The sequence below is a fragment of the Aulonocara sp. 'chitande type north' Nkhata Bay genome, linkage group LG23, assembly GCF_057382095.1.
Source record: "Aulonocara sp. 'chitande type north' Nkhata Bay isolate Kocher_YH1m ecotype deep benthic linkage group LG23, A_spYH_male_GT1.1, whole genome shotgun sequence".
In the NCBI taxonomy this organism is placed as follows: Eukaryota; Metazoa; Chordata; class Actinopteri; order Cichliformes; family Cichlidae; genus Aulonocara; species Aulonocara sp. 'chitande type north' Nkhata Bay.
Window position 1 is genome coordinate 4427985 of NC_141365.1, and position 24105 is coordinate 4452089.

Consider the following 24105-nt stretch of genomic DNA (forward strand, 5'->3'; position numbering starts at 1 on the left):
ATCCATCGGCAATTTGTCAGGCTGTTTCAGTATTCCCACCCAACCCACCCACCCAAGACCAGCCACTTCCCTCCTCTCTTATTCCTCATTCTAAGCTTATGTAATGAATCACTAATCACTCAGTCCCTGATGAACATCCCCAGCCTATTGTCTCTTAATTACCCCATTCGAGAGGCAACAACACAGGCCAGCAGGGGGCGGGCAGTCAAATAAAAATAAGGAATATAATGCGCGTAAAATAGTTTGTGCTCAAAAGCCTGAACATCGTTGTGTGTGTGGATGAGGGCAGTGTATTTACTGTCAGGTGGTGAATTATGTATGTCACCGTGTTTCTGTTCATGTACCTGAGAGAGCGAGCGGGACATTGAAAGCCCCCCGGCTGTCGTGGTTTATGTACATAGAGCCAGAACTGGCTTGCTCTCAATCTTTGCTCGGCTCTGTGACCGCCGGGCTCCAAATGGTCCTCTTGTGGAGCATCTTGGCTGTGGCAGAAAATGGAGCCTCTAACTCACAGTCATTTGCAGATGCGACACTTGGGATTCGAAGCGAGTTGCCACAGAGCAAAGATAGAAATTGGAACTGGCAGCAGACATGAAATGGGGTCAGGGGATTTGCCCCCGACACCCTCTCACACACACACACACACACACATATATATGTCCGTATACGTATATATATATAAATAATGAAGATGTAAGTTTCAGGAATTCATGAGTAGCCAGTTCAATGATGTTGCAGATAAACTAAAAAACGGGCTTTGAATCAAAATATTAATTTGTTGCTGTATTTTAGTGTCTGCTAAAGAATCCATACACATTGAATGAAATACATTCTCTCTGACTTCGGTTCTTAAAAGTAAAGACTTCATGGTTGAAACACCCAGTCGGTGTGATGGAGCTGGGGGGTTTAAGCAGTGTGTGAGGCGGGAAAGAGAAATTCCCATACTCCCTTTTCGCAGTCTGAGAAAAGCGCAAAAGAATAGGTTCAAGATCACACAGTTGTCGCTTGTTTACATCAACCGAGCAAACCGAGAACAAATTTTTATAGCGTCCCCATCTGACAGGTGTCCCCTGCCAAGTACTCTTAATAGTTAAGGTTTTTGCATTTAATCTCGCTAATTTCAACATATCCCTCTAAGGATCTTAAAGCTTAACTTTCGAAAAGAAAAAAACCCTGTACAGCCCTTTTTGGAATCCTGGTGTCTGTTTTTTGTCAGTCTTTTAGTGAAAGCCTGTCAAAAATGGTTAGCTTCTCCAGTGAAACTACTTCTTTGCATCTTAGCTCCCGGTCTTGCCCTGTGTCTGCACAATTTCTTTCTATCCTCTTGTTTCTCTCCTTTTGTTTAGATAAAGCGAGGGATTAGGAAAGATTTGCCCCCATAAAGCAGTGGTTTGATGGGCTTTTATCCCACCATGTTGCTAAAGCTGTGTAGCCCCTGGATTAGGTCTTGACAATAGGAACCCTTGTGCTGGGCCGCAGCCTGAGGGGCACAACCAAAGACCAGTTCTGAGAAAGAGGGAGGAAACAAACCTGCCAACCTCGATATGTCAAGTCTGCCACAGAAACCGTTCAGAGGAGCGGCCCTGGCTGCTGCATGGTGCGCCGCATCTACAGGATCATACAAGGATAAACAATAGAGTGAACAACTTGTGGTCAGCCTCACATGTGGAGAATAACTGTGTCTCTATCTCAGTGCTCTCTGTTCACCTCACTTTGGTTTCTACCAAAGTGCTTAATGTAGAAAGTTTCAGATGCATGCTCCACTCTGGGGAGATTTTTATAGATATTGTGGAGTATTTTAAAAATAGCTCTTAAGTGATGGCACTTAAGTCAGCATCAGGTGGGCCTGAAGGCTGTTTTGAAAGTGAAATCTGAAGGTTGTGGAGTTAGAAGAAGTGAGGTTAACACAACCACATCGCTAACTGGTCGAATCTGCAGGCTTGAGGCTACATCGTGAGCTGCTGGGGTAACACACCCGAGTCTCTGACTGAGCTTTTGGTGTTTGAGTTGCATTAGATAACATAGAAAAATGACAGTTGCATTGAATGTATGTGTATTTTTTCTTTCTTTTACTATCTCATATTAATCAGTGTATAGAGAGTGCAGAGTACTCTATAAAACGGTACACTAATAATAATTTTACATAAACAGCTGATTTGACAACTGTGTGTATTATGAAAAGAGTTGGCGATAAAAGGGGCGAGTAAGTCACCAGTGTTTACAGCAGATCTATTAGACTCACACTATGTAGGCTATGTGGTAAGCAACAGGCAGCTGTCAGACAAATTAGTGATGAGCACTGACAATTTAGCATTTGTAACATTGCAAGTTAATAAATGCAAAAAGGTGTAAGTTATGTGTTGACATGACGAAATAAAAGGCAGTTAGTGCAGTTTTAAATGTGATGCTTTGCTTTGCTTTTGTCGCACAGAAAGCTGTTTACTTTTAAAATAAGTGTTTTAATACATGAAGTCTGGAAACAAAGTCTATGGAGCTGGAGATTTGTCCATTTAAATCAGGTATTCAACACATATGAGGACGGTCTTAAAGGTGAACGCCCTGCTAATACACAGCTGGAGAATTGCTAATGGCAAGTTGCTTTGTTACTCCAGTCACACAAGTCCCATGGAAGCAGTCAATTCTAAACGATACATCAAAATGATTAATTTTACCCAAATGAGCACAAGCTAACCTTGACTAAGAGCATGTGCCGGCCAGAGCAGCTGGTTTGAAACCTAATATATTCATGAAGTTAAAGAAAACCTAATGACAAAAGTTAATGGGCTCTGAAGGCTGAAGGCATCAACTTTCTCCTGGAGTTGATGTAAAATGCCACTTGGAAGTATAGGGAGCCATTTGAGGAGAAGAAATTACAAACACTCATGCGTTATAAACCTGATTAAAAACTGAAGATGATTTATAAATCGCTGCTGCTTCCTCGGCTGAGCGTTGATTCAGGCTGCCAAAGTCCTGATGCAGGGATAAAGTTTTGAGGCGCGAGGATGATTGAGAGCAAAGGCGATAACTCAGATCTGAGGAGAGGCTTTAACATGATAAAGCCTGAATGCAGCCAGAGTGCAGAGAACAATGAGTGTGCTGATAAAATCCACAGAAATCTGAGATGAATTTGGGGTTTAGAAAGTTAGCCTGGGGTGAACAGTGCTCAGATCCTGAAGGTGAGCAGGATGAGAAGTGTGGTTTGAAAATGGTAAATGACGAGGGGTGAACTACGGGTTTTATTCAGAATAATCTTTATCATTAGGCCTCAAAAACAGCAGTGAGGTTCTGCAAGGGATAACAAATTTGGAACTACTGATTTTTTCTCTAAACGTCAATGATTTGCAAATCAATTGACTGATAAATCGTAATATTTTGATAGTTTTTATATTTTACAGTTTTAGATGGTTGAGAACCGAATAAACTTGAGTGAACATTTAAACAAGCAATGGTGACACCAGTGGGACTGGTGATGTTTTGCTCAGAAAAGCAGACATTATATTCACTAAAGGTAAATCAGTATACATAATAATGATAATAATGGATTATTAATAATCCCATTAGTCATGTTTCAAATGACCTGTTTTATCCACATCCGAAATTTAGATTAGATGTTATTAAACCGTTTCAATGAAACAAACATTTTCTCATTATAAATGTCAAACATTCTCTCCCCTTATCACAAGCTCTTAATGATAGACCAGTAAGAAAGGTAAACAAATTCATATACATTTAATTTGTTCTTAAATTGCTCTGTTACACCACATACAATAGACACACTGTTGGGATTTAATCCAGACATGCCTGTCCAAATCGTCTTTTAGGCACCAGAAGTCGAATACTTTTAAAAACTGAGATTATGCCTATTATTTTGACTTAAATTAAAAAAAAACATCACCTGAAAATGTGACATCCCAGAGTCCAGAGTCATGAAGACCCTCAGCGAGTGTGAGCCCTGAGCTCAACATCATGATTCTGTCCAACATTAAAGAAATAAACAGAAGACAGAGGAACTGGGGCAAGTTCTGCAACATGCTAATAAGAACCCAGACTCACCTCTTCTAAGGGAAAGGGCTGATCTCACCGAATACTACTTTAAAACTGTTTTTCACTCCTTTTTCTTAATTGATAAATAAGCTTATAATTTATAATAGCTACATAACGACTATTAATAACAATATTTTGAAAGCATCTTCACTTTTAGGAAGATTACATTTTAAAAGATTACATCTATAATTTGTCTAAATGTTATTTTACAAGTTAAAACCAATTCTGTAAATCACAGTGAGTTTATTGTCCATTCAATCCCTGCGTGGGAGGGGCTGCTGCTCCACTGGCCTAATATCACTCTAATAGCAGGCCCTCTTGACACTTGCGCTAAAACCCTCAGCCATGCTGGACATTAGCCCGCATTATACGTTCCGTAAAAAAGCTGATTTGAGGAAGAGCAGCTGAGAGGAATTCCTTCTCGCTTTAATTGCTTTAGAAACGGTTCCCACAAAGAGACACTGGACAGATTTACCTCCAGTTTAAGTTCTTATTTTCATCGGTTCACAAGTTAATCCGATTTTTCTTCTCCTCTCTGCCCAAATGCTCTCCGGCAAAAAAAGGCATAGGACAAAACATAGCTTCGGAGTATATATATATATATATATATATATATATATATATATATATATGAAATCGGAACTTATGTTTACCTAACAGGTTTTTAAGACCCATGTGCGCAGTGAAACCCACTTGTTGCTATAAATCGTTGATTTTCATTGTTGCTTTTTCATATTCTGCACTTTCTCGATTAAGCTCTATAAGACACCGACCTTAGCTCAACAACATGAAAAATCTAAAGAGGGACTTTGATCTTTGCTCAAACGCGCTGACGTGAGCTATAAGGCGCATACAGCCTGTTTTCAGACGTCTAAAGTTCTATGAGTGAAGGTGAGCAAAGATCAAATTTAGGATTTTAACCCCCTCCCAGCCCACCTTCGTCTTTCTCCCTCACTCTCGGAGAAAATTCAACAAAATATGCAAGCTTTACATTAAAAGGCTACTTTCGCTGCCCTTAATTCCAGCCTAAACGGTTTTTCCTCGGAAGAAGAAATCTTTTCTAAAAACCTTGAAGAAGAAGAGAGGGGCATTATTGTTTTAATCCTCTTACCAGCAGTCATTTTAAGACATTTTTTGGAGGGTGAAATGGCGTCTTGTCTACCCAATCCTAACCTAAATCCCTCGGGGCCGGGGAGCTGCTGGAGGCAGTGCAGCCCAGCCCGCATCTCTCCATCTCAGCTGCATTCCGACCAAAAAATGTAGTCATTGCCAGGCAGCAGGAAAATAAAATTAATGCACGGAATTAACCTGAAAGTCGCTGTAGTCACTGCAAGAGGGTAGCAAAGGCCAGTAGCTTCTCGTCATTTGCATATCATTTCATTAAGACCCGTGTGATTAACGTTCCCCCCTTCCTTTTGCTGATTTTTATGAGTTTCATCTAAATCAGCTCATATTTCTTACAAACATTAAAGATCATGTGAAGCAAATGTTTACTTTCTAGATTATCTCGGATTTGTTTTCATTATTTTGTTTTCTAAAAGGTTGTTTGGAGCTAAAAATCAATCCAGAAAGCATCACTGACAGGCAAACAAACGGAAGCTTTAATGGACTTTTTTATTTTTGTATTTTCTCTGTAGTGGATTAAGTAATTTTCTAAAAAAAATTTTTTTAATAAAGCAGCATGAAACATACTAAAATTAAAAGTAAAGAATGGCAACTGAGAATTAGAAATGAAAACAAGTACAGGTTCCCCTTTGAAGTGGGTTTAAGCGCTTACTCAGCAACAAATTCTCAGAATAACCCTGTAATGTTGAAATTATGAAATCAAACTCACGCTGTCGCGTAATTTTCTCTTTATATTTGTGCAAAACAACTTTAAGTTATCAAGATGAAACTTCGTCAGCCTACAAAAAGCAACACGCATTTCATCATCACGGTCACCTGCGAGCGATATGCTTAAAACAAGGAGGACCTATAATAATAATGATCATAATAATAGTAATAATAATTGTCCAGTGTGACAGAACGTGTTAAAACAAGTACAGCGGCACCTCGGTGCAGCACTCACCCACAAAGTGAGGTGTATAGAAGAGAGGTGGGGCGGGTGGATGAGGAAAGCGACGTGATTGGCACAGAGAGGAAAGCGTCTGGGCGCCCCGGTGACCCCACCCGGAGCGCTTTAAAGGCCGATAGATGGCAGCTCGGCATCCTCCCTCAAGCAGAGAAGCGAGCCGGTGCACGGAGCGGACAGACCGGAATATTCTCAGGATATCTGGCTGAATGAAAAACTGTAATGAACTGAATAAGATGATCAACCACCTGGGGATTTTAGAGCAGAAGATTTGAAAGGCGAATATTCGGCTGAGAAATTTCTATAAGACAGAGAGGTAAGAAGTTTGCTGAACGCAAGTTGGGCATTACAGATCATTTTCCTACAGGTTTTAGATTTTAAACTACACAAACGTTTAAACTAAAACTGTTTTAGCCTTGTCTCTTCTGTTTTTGTCTTCGCTTACATCGTGTTCCAAACTTCCTGATAGAAATGATTCCCAAAGTGCAGCGATCTCGAGGTGTCCAAAATAAACAGTGGCAGCGGTCAATAACAGCACGTGTTTGCTCGGTTTCCCTTTATTTTTGACTGTAAAATAACACGCAGTGTTATAGGATTTGTCAGAAGATCCCTCGGTTCCTCTCGGTGTGTTACTCCATGTTGTTAATTTTCCGTAGGTTAATGATTCCCATTCGCTCTCTCTGCCTTTTCAGTTTGTAAATGGTGATGGATTGACGCCACGCATACAGAACTACGGCCCCAAGGCACTCTTTAGTAAATGCAGTATAACTCATAAATCCACGGCAATTAGCATAATTAGACTTAAATCAGAGCCCGAGGCATCGTGACATTGTCCTGAAAGAAGAGCATTATGTTGAATTTTTAAGCTGTAGATGTGGGGGGAAACTAGCAGATTACATACTTCCAGCCAGAGGCTCATTTAGCAAAATAATGCAATGAAACAGACAAAAAGAAAAAGAAAATTAAAAGCGAAAGAAAATTTTGTATTAGTTACACGGTTTCCTCTCAAACAGTGATTTATACACACACACACACGCCCACCGGGGCCCACGTTTCACGTGTCAGGCCTGATGATAAATTAATAGTCCTGTATAGTTGAAACCTATTTGCACCCACATTAAACAGGAGTCCAACCGGGGATCTTGTGCATATTTCACCGCAGACCTGTCACACGTCGCCGTCAGCCTCTAGGCGCTTGGAACCGGCCTGGGACCCGCCGCAGATTGAAATAAACGGCTCCCACTCGAGGCGAACTCACAGGGAGCAAAGTAAATATTTTCCCGCTATTCTGCCGGTGCAGACTGCAGAGGTTTGGCAGCGATTACCGTGAACTGCGAGCGCGCAAAAATAAACCTTTAAAATATTAATAACAATAATAATCATGATTAAAATATATTCAGTGTAAAAGCTCATTTTAAACCCAGACCGTGGATAAAAAATACTGAAGATAATTTTCACTGGAATATTTTTGGATATAAATTAAACCACTTTAATTTATAATAATAATAATAATAATGATAATTATTATTATTATTATTACTATACAGACTTGTATAAAAATAATAATAATAATAATACATGCCTGCATTATAATTCAGTAATAATGATTTTACAGAACTGTATTACAATACTAATAATAATAAGGTAAAATCACCACAAAAAGCCACAGAATAATGCAACAATCCAAAAAAGCCGATATTGAAAATTCTACTTTATACACTACTTTAAAAATACATTTGATCTGAAACAACACTTTATATTAGCAAAATACAAAGCAGATTATTAGCAATGAGATCAATGGAGAATCTATTTTACGACTTTTCTCAACACTAAATTGAACAAAAAGTGTTTGGTGCTGGGGTCTTTAATCAAATGTAATATAAAAGTTATCGATTTTCTAGTTTCCATGTTTTTGATGATATTTTTGACTAAATTGATTTAGTTTCTTTCAGTTTTTCGTTTTACTTTGCTACATTTGTGCGGATCTGACGACACACATGAAAGTTCTTTGAAAATTCTAACTGTATATTAACTCATAAATCATTATCAGTTATTCGCTTTGTTATCCTTTTATAAAATGAACCATCTTCCCTTTGGCGGGAGTCTAAAGCTTGTCTTTCACCTGTTGCCATTTAATTTTCTCCTCTCGGAACAAAGACGCACACAAAAATAAAAAATAAGAAATGGCCTCCTGGAGCTTAAACTTTTCTTTAGAAGTAAGTTTGTTTGTTCCGAGGCCTGAAACTCACAGCAGCTTGTGACTCTTCAGTCAGCTCGCCGGTCATGCAGCACTACGGAGTGAACGGCTACTCTCTGCACGCCATGAATTCACTGAGCGCCATGTACAACCTTCACCAGCAGGCGGCGCAGCAAGCACAGCACGCGCCTGACTACAGGCCCTCGGTGCACGCGCTCACTCTCGCGGAGAGACTGGCTGGTAAGACTCAGTTGCTCATTTTCTATCCCAAATCGTCACTTCCTCCCGTTCTCAGTTAAGTTATTATATTTATGTGACCCTGGCACGTGAAGGTGCTCGCGTGAACGTTTAGCTCGTCCCTAAATTAAACTGGTCATGTTTCTTGTTTCTCAACGGCTGTACATTTCAAGACATTATCCTTGAGGCCCGCTATGGCTCCCAGCACCGAAAGCAGCGGCGCAGTCGGACAGCGTTCACCGCCCAGCAGCTGGAAGCTCTGGAGAAAACCTTCCAGAAGACGCACTACCCTGACGTGGTGATGCGTGAACGCCTGGCCATGTGCACCAACCTGCCCGAGGCACGTGTGCAGGTAAAAAAACAAACCCAAAATTCATTTGTCTAGCAGTCTCGTTTCGCTATTAAAAATGTGAAATAACGCAGTCACGTGATATGAATGGTCGTTTTTCGCTGTTTAAGAGCCGATACTGTGCTCTTTCAGACTCACTATCCTATAAGGATAGTCTTACGTTTGTTTTCTTATACAGTGCACTGCTTTTCACCTCTGTTTGAAACTCTGGCATACTCAGATTTAGCCTTTTGTATCTTTTAAAGCCCACCTGCCAAGAGGCTCCCTGATTAGTCAGGTGGGTGCGCAAAAAAAGTGTTCGTTTCGTAGTTTTTCTCTTGGTAAAAAGCCACGTAAAAGATCTTTTTAAGATCATGCTTTAACCATAATTAGACCTAGACCAGAAGCTTCTGCAGAAGTAAATGTTTTAAGAAATGCACAGCGTTCAGTCACTTTTAAGGCAAAACTATCACAGATCAAGGCAAAAGCAGTTCATTAAATATCAGAAAACATATCAAGGTATTCTAATAAGAGTCTTGTAAGACTACAGTTTTTCATTGGCGTGACGTTCTAGACCCTGCAAAATCTAAAAATAAAAATGAAATTGGGGAAATGGCCTGCTGTTTTCATTATTTACACACCTGCTTGAAAGACTGACTGGATCCTTTTCATTAAAATTGTACAACAGGACATTTGCATTGGTAGACGATGAATTTCCTGAGGCTCAGTTTAGTTTTTCACATGTGCACCACATCAGGGGTTTTTGTCCAAAGAGCCATGGTAGCCATACTAAATTTTTACAACACACAAGAAGAAGAATATTAGAATATTAACTTTTAATGTATTTTTACTCTTTTACTCAGGCACTTATCTATTTTTCTATCTGCCAGGTTTGGTTCAAGAACCGTCGGGCCAAGTTTCGTAAGAAGCAGCGCAGCTTGCAAAAGGAGCAGCTCCAGAAACAGAAAGAAACTCAAGGAGCTGCCGAAGGTGCTACAGAGGACTCCAAGAATGATCTCACTACTGCCACTACCCTGGCTCCTGAGACTCGCACTCCTCCTCCTCCCTCCTCCTCTTCATCCTCTCACTCAGAGACAGAGAGGCAGGCAGCAGCACGGCCCCAGCCTGGCGAGATGAGCGTGGAAGTAAACGTCACCTCCCCTGAACCATCAGACAGCGAGTCAGCAGCAGAAGATAATGCTGACAGAGAGGAGGACGAAATAAGAGGAGAGACGAGGGTGAAACTCAGGGAGGAGATTCAGGGGGAGGGGGTACTGCCGACAGGGAGCAGCTCCCCATCCTGTAAACGGCTGAGTCCAAGCTCAGGTAAAAAAAACAAACATATTCAGTTTGTCTTTCTTTTGTAGTCTCTAATCAATTACTTTATTTTAGAAATCCATCCATGTGCGAGATAGTTTTATAGAATTCATTCAAATGGACGGTATATACAGAAGTTATCCATGCAAAAGGTGCGTCAAAACATACTGAAGTCCTCCTTCTCGCTTCCTGTCTTCCAGATTCTCCTTTGAGCTCCCCTGCCTTGCCCTCCTCCAGCAGTGTAAGCAGTGGTCTAGCGCAGAGCAACTCCTACGCTTCGTCTCCTCTCAGTCTCTTTCGCCTGCAGGAGCAGTTTCGGCAACACATGGCGGCCACCAACAACCTGGTGCACTACCCATCGTTTGACATGAGCACGCCGTCCAGTCTGCCCTACCTGGGCATGAACGTTAACATGCCTTCCCCACTGGGGTCGCTGCCCTGCCAGTCCTACTACCAGACCCTGTCGCAGGCTCAGCAGGTATGGAACAACCCACTGTTGCAGGCAGCGCCGGGCAACCTCCCAGGAAGCCTCAACAGCAAGACCACCAGCATCGAAAACCTCCGTCTGAGGGCCAAGCAGCATGCGGCCTCGCTGGGATTGGATACACTCCCCAACTGAAGCTTGGCTGCTCGTTGTACGTGCTTGGCCTCTAGGTCAGGGACTACGCTACAGAATGGAGGCCTGCACAGGAGGTGACCTAACAACACCTCCTCCTGACCTCTCATGAACCAGCAAAAGAACTGTGTGTCCACCCAGAATTCAGAATTACCTCCAAAACCGCAGTAGAACCCTCTCCAGTTTAATGTCAAGATTATTTGCTCTTCAGATGTTGTAATGAGAATCACAAAGTCTGCCCACATTTCAAATTTGTGCTCATACAAATTAATTGCACAGCTGAGATTTTTTGTTTGCTCTTTTGTCGATTTTAAATAAACCCAGTTTCAAAGTATTTGTAAGTACACACCAAAAGAGCATAAAGCATGTTTTAGGGGCTCTCCTTTAACTGAGTGCCAGGGTTGTCAGTTCATGTATTGCCCTTATCCTCAACACCATCATTTGAGCATGCGGCTCACTGCTGGGAGCACACGGAAACACAAAGAACATCTCTGCTGGATAGACCGAAGAGAAAATACGATTATGACAAGAACTCAACGGACTTAATGAAAATCCCACCTGGACTGAAGCTGTGACTGAACAGCACTGTTTAGCACTTGCTTGCATTTGACACCACCTGGTCAATAGAATCAGGAAGTTCTAATGCCAGCTGTTCACTATGATTTAAGCTTCTTCTATAAAGTCACTGCAGGAAGGCTTGAACTCCAGAGCTGTCAGTCTCATTCCAGGACAGATATGAAAGATATATATATAAAAAAATCTTATAATCCTACAAGAACTCGAACTATGCATGCTTGTACCCCACTGAAGCATGGCTTATAGCCACATGACATAGTTGACATGGCATTGGCAGCAGGGTAAAGTTCTGATATCAAATTGGTTACTATAATCTCACAACCAAATACATTTTTCTTGATAGATGACTTTCACAGTCAGAGCTTTCAGGTCAGCTTTCAAGAATCCATTGAGCATTGTAAATATCCTTCAGTATTTGTCCACCTTCCTGAGTAAGGAATACCTCCATGTCTCTTCTTTTTAAAGGATTTAACAGGAAGTAGCCCATGTATTTTCCAGTTTTGGCTTTAAGCAAAGGACCTAACAGAGAAAATGAAGCAAAGAGGAGAATCTGCAGATGAGGCACAGTTAAAAATAATTTCGCACCGCCAACATTTATTTTTGTCAGACTGAACTCACCACTTTTCCTGAGCCGGTGGCTTCAGCAGAAAAATGCACAGGCCAGTTCTCTATGTATTATATGACTGTACATTGAAAACATGTATTTCTCATTTGTTTTAAATGTGAGTAATTTATCTGTTCAATGCAAGGGAATAAATCAAAACATAAGAATGACTTATGTTCACAGCATGAAAATGTCTGTCTGTATTTTTTCATTAACACTTTCAAACCAGCTATTTATTAGGTAATTAAGTATTTATTAAGAAAATGTGACATTGAGAAAAAATCAACTTCTTCATAAAATACATGATAAAACTTGTGGGATGAGTTGAAGGAAGTTAGCCAAAAGGTGAGTCTGAAGAAGACCAGGAAAGCCATTTACTTTCTAACCAGGATATTGAACCAGTTACCGTGCCCTCTCACAGACGTTACTTTCCAATGAGAATAAGTTGGCAACAAAACAAGGGTGGGCTTGGCTTAGATTGTGCAGACCAGAGAAAGTCTAGCTCATAATAAATGGTTTAAAATTTCAGAAAACTTACCTTCACTTTTTTATAGTAAAAATTAAATTTTAGTTCCTGTTTTATTGAAGACACCTTGATGATCCATAAATAATTTATCCACAGGATTCATGCTGAGGTTTACACACCAGATAGGGGAGAACCTGCCACTTGTTCACTCACTGCAGAAGATTTAATCCCAAATGAAATGACTGAAGCACAGTGTCAGGCCCTAAAGAGTCTCCCAATCCACCATCCACCCACCCACTCCTCATACGCTCTCTTTCGCTGCTTCCCCTCTTCCCCCACCCTGTCAGCAGAGGTTTGGCTGCACCAAAACAGAATGCTTCGCCATAAGAAGATTACCTTTGGTTGGAATATCGATGGATTAAGTAAGAATAGAATGAGATAAAATAGGGCTAAAAGGGTTTCTAGAGTCAGCAAAGTTCAGACACCTGTTTTCCCCCTGCTCTGTCCTGCCCCGTAAATCCACGACCATAAAGATTATATCACTTTCTGACTAGCAAAAGGTAGGTGGCTGTTTTAAAATAGGGCATGGTTACAGCGTGTAAAAATAATTTTGGGGGCGCAAAGATCACTCATTCCAATATCCTTGGTTTATTACTTTAAATATGTGGTCAATTTTCCACGGACATCTGGGTTTTGTGTGTTCCTAAAGATCATGTGGATGTATGTTATTGGGAATGGTGTGTTTGTGTGTGCTAGTGTGTCTATGGCAGCTAAGCCGCTGAAGGTTTCCAGGAGCTCTTTGATGTGTATCTGGGCAATGCGCTATTAGAGGGATTTTCCTAGTTGACAGCTCAGAGAATGTGTGGAGGAATTGCGATGCCAGCAGGCTAAAAGAATGCTGGAAACAGGATTAGGATCATATTCTGGCAGCTCCTGTCACTTCATCAATGGGCTAAGGTTTCCTCAGTGACAGCCCTCCTTCTCTGCCCGGTTAAAACCTTTAGTGGGACCATAAAAGGGGTGAGAGAGGGGAAAAAACAATGATTGAATGGTGTGCTATGATTTCTGTGCTGGGTTTGCTCTAAGGGCTTTGTGTTGGGAGGTCTGGGAGGACTGCATTGATTTGGAGGGAGGGGTAGGTCAGGGGGATGAGAAAAAGGTTTTTTGGGGGGGAGAGGCTGGAGAAGGGGGGGGGGGGGGCTGCTTTTGGTCTTTCTTGGGAGTTTTACATCCAAATCCAAACAGAAGAGCATGTGGAGGGTTTTTACACTGATGCTAGCAGACAGGGACAGCAGTTTCGTGTCCCCCAGGGGACGACAGCAGCAGCAGGTGGGAAGGAAGAAAGCTGTTTCTTCACTTTGTATAAGCCCTGCCTGCCTGCCTTTGCAACGTGAAGGCTCTTTCACCTTGTGATGGCACAGCGTCTTAGAATCATGTCTCTTTTACACTTGTAGGCTTTCTGAGGTTAAGATAATGCCTCTGTGTAGATAAGCTTATTTTTGTTTTACAGCGTATAGCCTGTAATGGGCTCCTTAAGCTACACTAGAAACTTTAAAAATGTTATTAAAACATGCAATTGCATTTAAAGTAAACTTTGCAGTACACAATACAATGGGAAACCATATGTTAAGCCCAAACCATTACAGTTTTGCACTCTTCATATGTGAGTCTGAACATTGTCATTGGAAATGGCTTCACTTGAGTTGTCGCATCTTTTCCCTGTGCATCAAATCTTGTATTTGTCATTTCTGAACAGTGCCAGAAAGGAAACAATATCAAACTGAATATGCTTTAACATTACCTTAGAGAATAATGCTTCTCTGTTAGCAGTGAAAATGCTGTAAACATGGAAATGATGATGTCAGTCCTATAGACTGTACATAAAAAGTGGACACAGAAATTAAAAACAGGATTTTGTGTGTGTCATATAACACAGCGGTCCCCAACCGTTTTTGCGCCACGGATCGGTTTATGCCCGACAATGTTTTCACGGACCGGCCTTTAAGGTGTCGCGGATAAATACAACAAAATAAAACCAGTACCAGTACCGAAAAAAGAAGATTTATTCATAACACACGTGAAAAGACCCAGGAAAACCGAGTTAACGATAAAAACAATAACAAAATAACGCTGAAAACCGATAAAAACCCTGAAAACCAGACATTTCACACCTGAGCCTCAACTCTCGCGGCCCGGTACCAAACGACTCACGGACCGGTACCGCTCCGAGGCCCGGGGTTGGGGACCGCTGATATAATACAAACAGTGTTGGTCAAGTTACTTGAAAAAAGTAATTAGTAACTAATTACTGATTACGTCTCCAAAAAAGTAATCCCATTACTTTACTGATTACATATTTTCAAAAGTAATTAGTTACTTAGTTACTTTTTAAAAACATGATACACCACCTGAATACAGCGGTCATGTCAGTGGGGGGGTCCGGTGCTTTGTCTATGAATGTGACATTCCCGTGGCAGCGTGCTCGGTGCTCGCTCAGATTTGAAGTTAAATTTTTCACTGCAGAAAGAAGCTTTCCTCCCACGCGCGTACAGCGGACGCTAATGTTTTTGTCACTTTTTACAGACTAAAACTTAAAGTAATGTAAGTACGTCCACACTTTAAACGCTGCATGGTCGTACTCTCTCCCGCGCTCCATATTGTTGATCTGCACATGTCTGTCACACGCGGTTACGTTATTGTCATGAGACACTCTCACAAATAAAATCAAGACAGTTTAGCAACGCAGTAACGCAGTGTGCTTACGGGAAAGTAACAGTAATCTAATTATTTTTTTGCAATAGCAATCCCTTACATCACCTGTTACTTGAACAAAGTAATCGGATTACAGTAACGCGTTACAGCCCATCTCTGAATACAAATACTGAATAAGCTTAGCAAAGTGTTAAAGACATTTAACCACGTGAAGGGTTCATTTTCATAGTGTTTCACCATCCCAATAAATATAAACTGTTCAAAGAAAGAACACACACTGAGCGTCACGGTTTCTTTGTCAGTAGCCTATAAAGGCAACTTGTATTGTTACAGCACCCACATCACAGTCAGGCAATATGATTTATTTACAGATGTGGACATGGCACACTCACACAGGGGGAACAGCATAAGTAGCTATAATGTGCTAAATCCTTGATCCCTCATCTCTGGTGAAAAATCTTTAAATTGCCCTTTGAACATATCACACGCCCAAGTAAGTAATTTATGCGCTAAGCTGTATATTTTCAGGATTTTTAAGTGCATGTTCTCTAGTTGGGCCTCAGGCTGTGTTGAAGAATAGCTACTCCAACTGGGATTACAGGGTGGTCTCCGGGATGCATCTTGGACCAACTGCCACTATACAGCACCACGAAAAAACACCTTCCCCCAAAGTGAAACTCCGCACTTTGCTCACCCATGTGAAACAATACTTTCACAATACCACAGGAGTTTGATTGTTGGCGACAAGTTATATAATGCTAGGAATTACAGACTAGCATGCAAATGCTAAATCCTCCTCTCTTTCTCCTGAGAAGTGGATGAGACGGACTGTATCTGCAGGCTTCACTCTGGCTCCCAAGCTTTGTGCTACAGAGACGCTCTCCTTTCTCCCCCTGACTTGGGTGATAATCCTGACACGCACTGTCTGCATTTTTTACTGTACGCATTTAAGCGCATTTGCAGAGCATTTATCTCTCCAATGTAAACCAATTTGGCTATAAGGGCCTTGGGCCAAGCAAGGCGCTGGAGGGAAGAAAGGAAAACCCAAACCTAGCAGATGTGCAGAGAAAGGAGGATGGGAGAGTTGGCAAAGATGCGGGGGTTGATGAACACGTGAATGCAGCAAAAAAGGAAAAGCGGAACCATGGGAGAAAAAGAGCATTCGTTGTCCGAAGGGTAAGCTTTTGAAACTTGGGATAGGGGCCTTTAAAGCCGATAGAACGTGGATCACTGAATTGTTGAGTCACAGAATCTGAGAAAATCATATGAAGCTCCCAGTTAATCCTGTCATAGTGAAATCAGTGGGCATACTTTAGGGATCCCAGCCCCATCTGAAGAATTTTGAAGCCTGCAGTATTGACAGAGCTGCTGTTTGATACCGCCTATACACCTGTATCAGCTGTCTGTTAATCTGCCTTCCCCTCCTCCCACTAGTCCTCCACAGCATGCCGCCACTGCTGGTAGTAATGGCTGATGAAATGGACCAAGGACCTAAAAGCTGCCAATCTTGCTGCTTCTTGATGTCGCCTGTAAGTGGCTCTGGTTGCAGGATGAACTTGTCACTTTGATCATCTGAAAGGCAGGACTCCTGCTGTGTCAAACATTACTTCCTGCAATTCTGTGGAGCCATAAAGACTATGGGCTCCTTGGTCCCTGAAATGGGACATTAAGACAGAATCATCCTAGTTTAGTTGTGGTGATATCAAGGTGTTTTATTTGCTGGCTCACAGGCAGGGTCTGAATGTGTTTGGATGGCTTTTAAAGTACCTGATCTTATAGCCTAAGGTTCCTGTAAATGAGGTGTTTGCTGCTCTTATCAATGAGACGTTACATGAGAATAACACCTGGCACTGTCTTGACTGTGAAGACCACTGGATGCTTTCACTAGGTGATTACAACAGGTTCCTTCTCTTTCACTTATTTTCTTTTTCAAGTTTTGGTGCTATATTCAGTAGCTTTTATGAAAACATTATGGTATTAATCCTTAAGACTATGATTAGCAAATGCACAGGGTTTTGTTAATTACTTTAAAAAGTGTAAAAAACTAGTTGCTGTGTTGGCGATGCAGATGTATATACGTTTTTTGGACAGTTGCAATCACACACCTGTTCATATTTAGAAAGGAGCTGTGCAGAATTCACAGTAAGAACTAAGTTACAGGAAATGACTAAATTTACCAGGATTAAAATGTAATATTACGGCATATGTGTATTACAAGCCTATGTATGCTACAACAAGATACAACAAGATATGAACTTTCCCCATCTGTGCACTACCCGGTATCAAAGACACTGATGTGATAGCTACACCTGCAGCCACAAACCTGTGAAGTCAGAAACACCATGCTCCATCTCTTTGCACAACATATTTTAAATCTTATTTGCTATTAATTTCTTTCTCCTCTTTTATCAGTGCTGCCGGCTGGGGAAGGGGTTCTTGCTAAAACCTGCCTGGTTCTCAGCACAGTGGAAACTTCAAACCACATGACACATCCAAAATAAAATACAATAACAGCATTGTATTGTATTGTATAATAAGCAGTTATTAGACAATAACTGAAATAGCCATTGTACTACTTATAAACTCATAAGTCTTTGCATTCTCCAAAGGAGAGCTTATATTAATTGGGCCAAATTAAAATATTAATTTCGTTGCATCAGCTGAAAACAAAAATTTTTCATCTGCAATGATTTCCAGAAAGCTGCCAATAACAGCAAAATTTAAGTTACTACTAATGACTAAACACATAACACATTACCATTTACAAAAGAACATTTTTATCCATTTTGCAAAATATTAATGCTAAAATTAAAAAAATCAAAGGGAAAAGGTTTTGATAGTATTGTAAAAAATAAAACGAAGATATGACATAACGACTACACATTTTTGGCATACTAACAAATATTGTATGTTTTATTTTTTCACAATGCTGGACAAAAATAATATTTAAATGTATCGTAATGTCTGCAAAATTGTATTTAATAGGCCAATTTGAAATCAGGCACTTGTATGTGTGTGTGTACCATTACTTCTGTCTCAGATCCTGAGGGATTTATGAACAATGTCAAGTTCCCTCAGAAGACCTGAGACTCTTCACTGCCTCTTAAAGCTTAATGCTCCCTGACTGAGTAGCACAGCAAGAGCCACACACTCTCTCTCTATGTGCCTCAGATAATGCTAAGAACAACCTCTCAATTCCAGCTCTCCTTCTCGCCTAATGTGCCCTCCTTCCTCTATTGCATGCGCATGGCCATTTCCATTCTGTGAAACAGCACTGAAAACGTGGGTGCCTATAATGGAAAACGCTAACATTGTCCCTAATGGTTTCCCATCCCAGGAGAGTTTTAAAACATATGTAAATTTATGTAAGCCTAAGAGAAACACATATTTACAATAGCACAGGGTAATCACAATATGACGACATGGTGCGCTGGCCTTGGAGATGGAGGCGCCATGTGTCATTAGTCTCCTTTATCTCTTTTCTTTTTCCTGTTATCATCAGTGTAACAATCACTCACAATATGAATGAAAATGATCTGCGCTCATCTGTGGGACAGTGATGGAAAGGCTGAGGTGGAGGGGGGAGAAGGTAAAGGAAGATGTTTTGTGCCTTCACGCGTGTCCTCGGGTGCCTCGAGGATGCGCGTTTGTGTAGGTGAAGGTAGTTTATTAAATACTGGCACAGTTCAACAGAACAGTTTACTGAACAGGAGTAATTCAAAGGACACATAAATCTACCACAAGCCAAACATAATATATGTTAACAGCTGATGTTAGATGTACAGGAAAGAGAGAAAGAAGAGTCGTAGTTTAACAGATTTTTGCTGTGGATAATAATCAAATTTTTTCCCGTGCAAATCAGTTGAAAGAAAAGCTGTTGTTTTTTGTACCCTGATGTCAGGGTACAAATGCTCAGGCATTACTTTTGCTACAGTGTTTAACGTTTTTGTCCCTCGTGATTACATGATCTAATTTTTCTCTGAAGCATCTGTAGCACCTTTTCATGCTATCGTTCATAAAATATGAAGGGCAACTAGAATCTCACAGGATTGACTCAACTGAACATATCATCTTTTTAAAACCGAGAATGCTCCACTGTTTATGACACATTGAGCTCTTATTTACAGGATATACTCAAGTTAACATGTTGCCTCTGAAGTCTGCAGCCACTCCTGCAAGACTGAGGAAGAAAACAGGCTTTACTTCTTGCTTTGTTTGTTGTTCTGCTTTCTTGAGTTCATCCTGCCATAGCAGCGCAACACACTGAACCACCACCGACAGACTCACCTCCAGTCACTGCCTGAACAAAATAACACAGCAGCTGGACTCACTACAGTCTTCTGCCTCCATCTACTGACAAACTATGGAACTACTGTATATATCTGTATGACCTCAAGGAGACTAACAAGTGACAAAAACTGTAAGAGAATCAGCAGAAAAAAAGATATAAAACTTCTAAAATTATTGGAGTCACCTCATGGTTCAGTTCTCAGTTCTGTGCAGGATGGACCGGCCTTTTACATGCCTGTGTTCAAGGGCCTGTTATTACATTATCATACCCACACTGGAAATCTGCCTGTGCATGAGTGCATTTATTCTGATGTGAAGTCATGTTAAAAAACAGAGTTGATATGATTGTTGAAGACTTATACATCATTTTTACTTTTTTATTTATTTAACAGAAAAAACGTTCATTTCAGCTTCAATATCCAAGAGCCAAGACTCTTTATTGTCATTACATAAGCAATACTGCCACATGTGGTCCAGCAAATGAGATTTAGATAGCATAAATATACTGACATATTATAAATACAAATAGAATGCTTATACACAATTTACTGACATGTTTTAAAAAGTAAAAAGTCTGAGTATACACACACATTAAGTCAAAGTGTGTGTGTGTGTGTGTGTGTGTGATTTATTTCTATAGCACATCTAAAATAACAGCTGTTGACCTGTATATTGAAAATAATCAAATAACATAAAAACATAGTACAAGATGACAGAATTTAAGAAAGGAAACATAATATGAGAAAAACTAAGTAAGAAATAAGACAAGTAAATGTCACTGTGTCGCAGGCAGGATGTGGACCCAAATGCAGGACTCAAACTCAAAAAGTTAACTCAAAGAGGCAGCTTTATTGCTGTAGCAATAAAAAGCGCGAACTAAAACTCTGGAAACTAGAGACATGGCACCAAATTGGGGAAAACTAGAACCAGGACTAGGACTCTTCAAGGAACACAGAGGAAACACACAGCATATCAAATTACACAGAATGAGACAGAGGACGCAAGGCTAAACATAACACATGAGACGAGGTACCTTCAAAGTAAGAGAAGAAAAGCAAACATGGTGCACACAGACAGGAGCCTACCAAAGTAAAACAGGAAGCAACAGGAAGCAACAGGAACATGCGTACAGAGACACAGACAGACACACAGAGACATGACTGGGGAAACATGGATAAACATGACAGTCAGCGGGGAAAAGAATGAAACACGAAGAGGGAAGCGAGACACATGAACTCAAATATAAACACAGACATACAGAAAGAGACACAGAGGACAAACACAAGAGGGAATCGAATAATCAAAAGCTAAACAGAACAACGATGGCACTATAGAATAAACTCAAGACAAACAAAGTGGACATAAATCATAATACAAAATGACAAGTATTTTGTAGTTGCTGCTTGTTGGTGTCTAAAAGCCGCCTGAAATTATTTCCAGGCGGCTCATTACAGCCATATTGCGTGTCATATGGGTTCTGTTAAAACTGTGGAGCGAATAGTGGCCCGGTTTTATTGGCCCTGCATTGGGTGGGCCAATAAAACTGAAGAAATCCTAATTTAAAAAAAAAAATAAATAAAAAATTTTTTTATAGCTCAAAAAAATAATCTTTATTTTACATTTCGGGAAATGGAGACCGAACACACATGCTCAGGTCTGAATGCAGTAGCAGCCAGCATGGTTATATAGTTCTGCAGCACGTCACACACACACACACACACACACACACACACACACACACACACACACACACACACACACACACACACACACACACACACACACACACACACACAGCTAGTTCCTCTTTCTTTTTGTGTCTGATTTCCTGTGCAGCTCTGCACTAAACTTCCCCTTTCTAAAGTCTGTTGCCAGGGCGACCTGTCACCCTCTGACCTAGTTTTTGTCTCGTCTGGGCTTGGTTTCCAAAGGCCTCTCTTATTAAAATACATAAAACAATATAAGCAGAAAATAAGCATTAAAAATATATATCTACATCCCAACACTGTCCCTCAGTCTAATGGGCCGGTGGAAAGGCTGAATAAAACTTTAAAGTCCATGATCCGTAAGTTAATTCACGAGGATGAATGCAATTGGGATTGCTGGTTAGACCCTCTGTTGTTTGCAGTGCGGAATCTGCCCCAGGCCTCAATGGGATTTTCTTCCTTTGAATAACTGTTCATCCGGAAGCCATGGAGGTTGTTTGACCTAATTAAAGAAAACTGGGAGGAAGGTAAAGATAAAGTGCTTGTATTACTCCTTTATTCCAGGTCAAACTTACTCACCAAGTGGCAAGGACCCTTCGTGGTCACATGGCGAGGGGGTGACGTAGACCATGAAATGGTATGGTCACACAGGTATAACACCTCAACCTCCTTAAAGCACGGAGAGAGGCTGAAACCGCTTCTCTGCTGACATTTGTCACACTTCCATTCGGTTTGTTCGGAGTCCCAGCCACTTTCCAGCGCTCATGGACCAGGACATGTCCTTCAATGCACATATTAAACAAATATGTAAGACTGCTTTCTTCCATTTGCGCAACATCTCTAAAGTTAGAAATATCCTGTCTCAGAGTGACGCTGAAAAACTAGTTCATGCATTTATTACTTCCAGGCTGGACGACTGTAATTCATTATTATCAGGAAGTCCAAAAAACTCCCTGAAAAAATTCAGTTAATCCAAAATGCTGCAGCAAGAGTCCTGACAGGGACTAGAAAGAGAGAGCAGAAAAAAGTGTTGAGACGGTTCTTTGAAAAACCTGATCAGCACCCTTGACTGATCTCAGCTGGAAGGGTGCCCCAGGTCAAGGTAGCAGTGCCAGGCGGCATTCGTGCAGGTGAAGTAGGCTCTCTGTGGGGAACACCTGCTTCACAGTCCTATTTCTCCCTCCCTTTTATTCTGCCTATTGATGCCTTGAACAGAGGGCTGGAGGCCATTTTGTCCCGCAGGTAAAGGGAGTCACTGGACGATCTGATTTCCTCGTGTCAGCATTGTTCCCACATCATCATAATTAATGTTGTTCCAGGTTCAACATTGCAAGTGACCAATCACCTTCTTGTGACGTCATTCCTTTGCGACTTCGAAATACCCGCCTTCGAGTATTTCGAAATACAAGTGAAGAAGCGAAAAACCGCCGCCTGTCCGCCGAATTTGAAGTCAATTTAGGATACTTTCCTTTAATAAACGGTAAGCATTATACATATGTTCCTCACTTGGCTTGCTGTTTGTTTGCTAGCGATAGGCTACTTGACGACAGCATTAGCTAACCAGTGTTCCCCAACTTTTTGGGTGTTTCGTGGCCCGGGGGTTGGGTCAGGCAAAATTGCAGTAGCTTCCCTGATCATTTTACAAACATAAGTGAAGAGAATCTGGACTAAAAGGCCTAGACTTATGGTTGTGTGCTGAATCTATGAATCAAACTATTACCTGGAAACATAATTAACTGGTCCATAGCTGTGAAACTGGACATGAGTTCTTGATTCTATGGAGATTAACAGTAATCCAGAAATTTACAAATTTGTCCTGGTACATCGCGTAAATGTTGTCCCTGGGACATCATGTAGAAGTTGCCCTGGGACATCGTGTAAATGTTGTCCCTGGGACATTGTGTAAATGTTGTCCCTGGGACATCGTGTAATTGTTGTCCCTGGGACATCGTGTAAATGTTGTCCCAGGGACATCGTGTAAATGTTGTCCCAGGGACATCGTGTGATAGCTTGTAAATAATGGAATGAAAATTATTGATTGTTATTAACTTGTGAAAAAGAAGTGTAACAAATCCACATGTTATGTTCTTACACCCTTACAGAAACTGTGACTCCTTCACAATGTCAGGTAAATGTCAACTCATGTTGAATAATCAACCAATCAAGCCTTTTATTATCACATGCAATGTTACACGTACAACTGCAATGAAAATTTCACCCCCTTCTGACCATACATATATTGCTTAAACATCACATTGGGAAGACAGGTCGGAAACAGTTAGGAAGGTCAGAAAACAATTTAATTAATAGATGAGGGGAGAGGAGGAGAAAAAAAGAACTACAACCAGACAAAGCTCCTAGAAGACTGAAATGGATGATGGTTGCAGCATGCAAAAAGAAAATGATATCTGTTGACTACAGCATATGCTTTCTCACAGATTACCTTGTGGGAGTAGCTGGACCAAACTCTATTGGTATTTCAAGTTTGAAATCCCTGTTTGACCAGACTAACATTTCAGATGAGGTACCTCTTGACATAAAAATCCTTTTATGTTGTCATAAAACTAATGTTAAATTCTGCTTTAAATACACTTTATTGTACAATTTACTTAATGAATCGTGTTCCTTAGTTCTGTTTTTATTTATATGTATTTATTTATTTGTTTTATAAGGTAATAGATGGCCTAATCTATTTGCAGTGTGAGGTATGTTGAAAAGCTTGTTTGATCATAATGACATAGCATGTTTACGTTTTTTGTAATGTATTTGAAAACATAGGTGTATTTATGTTATTTTTATAGAATTTCCCTCACATTTATCCAATACCAAGCCAAATCACTGGAAAAATTTTGGATGGGTCCACAAGAGCACAAAGTGCATACTTTTTGAAGGTATGACTTGGACTGTGGTAACTATGTTCTTATTACAAAGGGTTTATAAG

The 24105-nt window shown here is 40.7% G+C and overlaps 1 protein-coding gene and 1 long non-coding RNA gene across 3 annotated transcripts; both read left to right on the plus strand.

Moving 5' to 3' along the window:
* The first annotated feature begins 6266 nt into the window (after positions 1 to 6266).
* LOC147300960 (diencephalon/mesencephalon homeobox protein 1-A-like) lies at positions 6267 to 12171 on the plus strand. Of its 2 annotated transcripts, XM_086283788.1 has the most exons (5): positions 6267 to 6431; positions 8385 to 8552; positions 8723 to 8901; positions 9768 to 10203; positions 10395 to 12171. In XM_086283788.1, the coding sequence occupies exons 2-5, from the start codon at positions 8399 to 8401 to the stop codon at positions 10811 to 10813; spliced, it is 1188 nt and encodes a 395-aa protein (XP_086139914.1). In that variant the 5' UTR covers positions 6267 to 6431; positions 8385 to 8398; the 3' UTR covers positions 10814 to 12171. The 2 variants fall into 2 exon arrangements, with proteins under 2 accessions (XP_086139914.1, XP_086139915.1); XM_086283789.1 differs by lacking the exon at positions 6267 to 6431 and having other exon boundaries at positions 7710 to 8552.
* Positions 12172 to 22425: 10254 nt separating this feature from the next.
* LOC147300961 (uncharacterized) lies at positions 22426 to 24055 on the plus strand. Its single transcript, XR_015127131.1, has 5 exons — positions 22426 to 22644; positions 23267 to 23292; positions 23603 to 23688; positions 23837 to 23869; positions 23966 to 24055. It is a non-coding gene; the product is annotated as an uncharacterized LOC147300961 (long non-coding RNA).
* Positions 24056 to 24105: the final 50 nt, after the last annotated feature.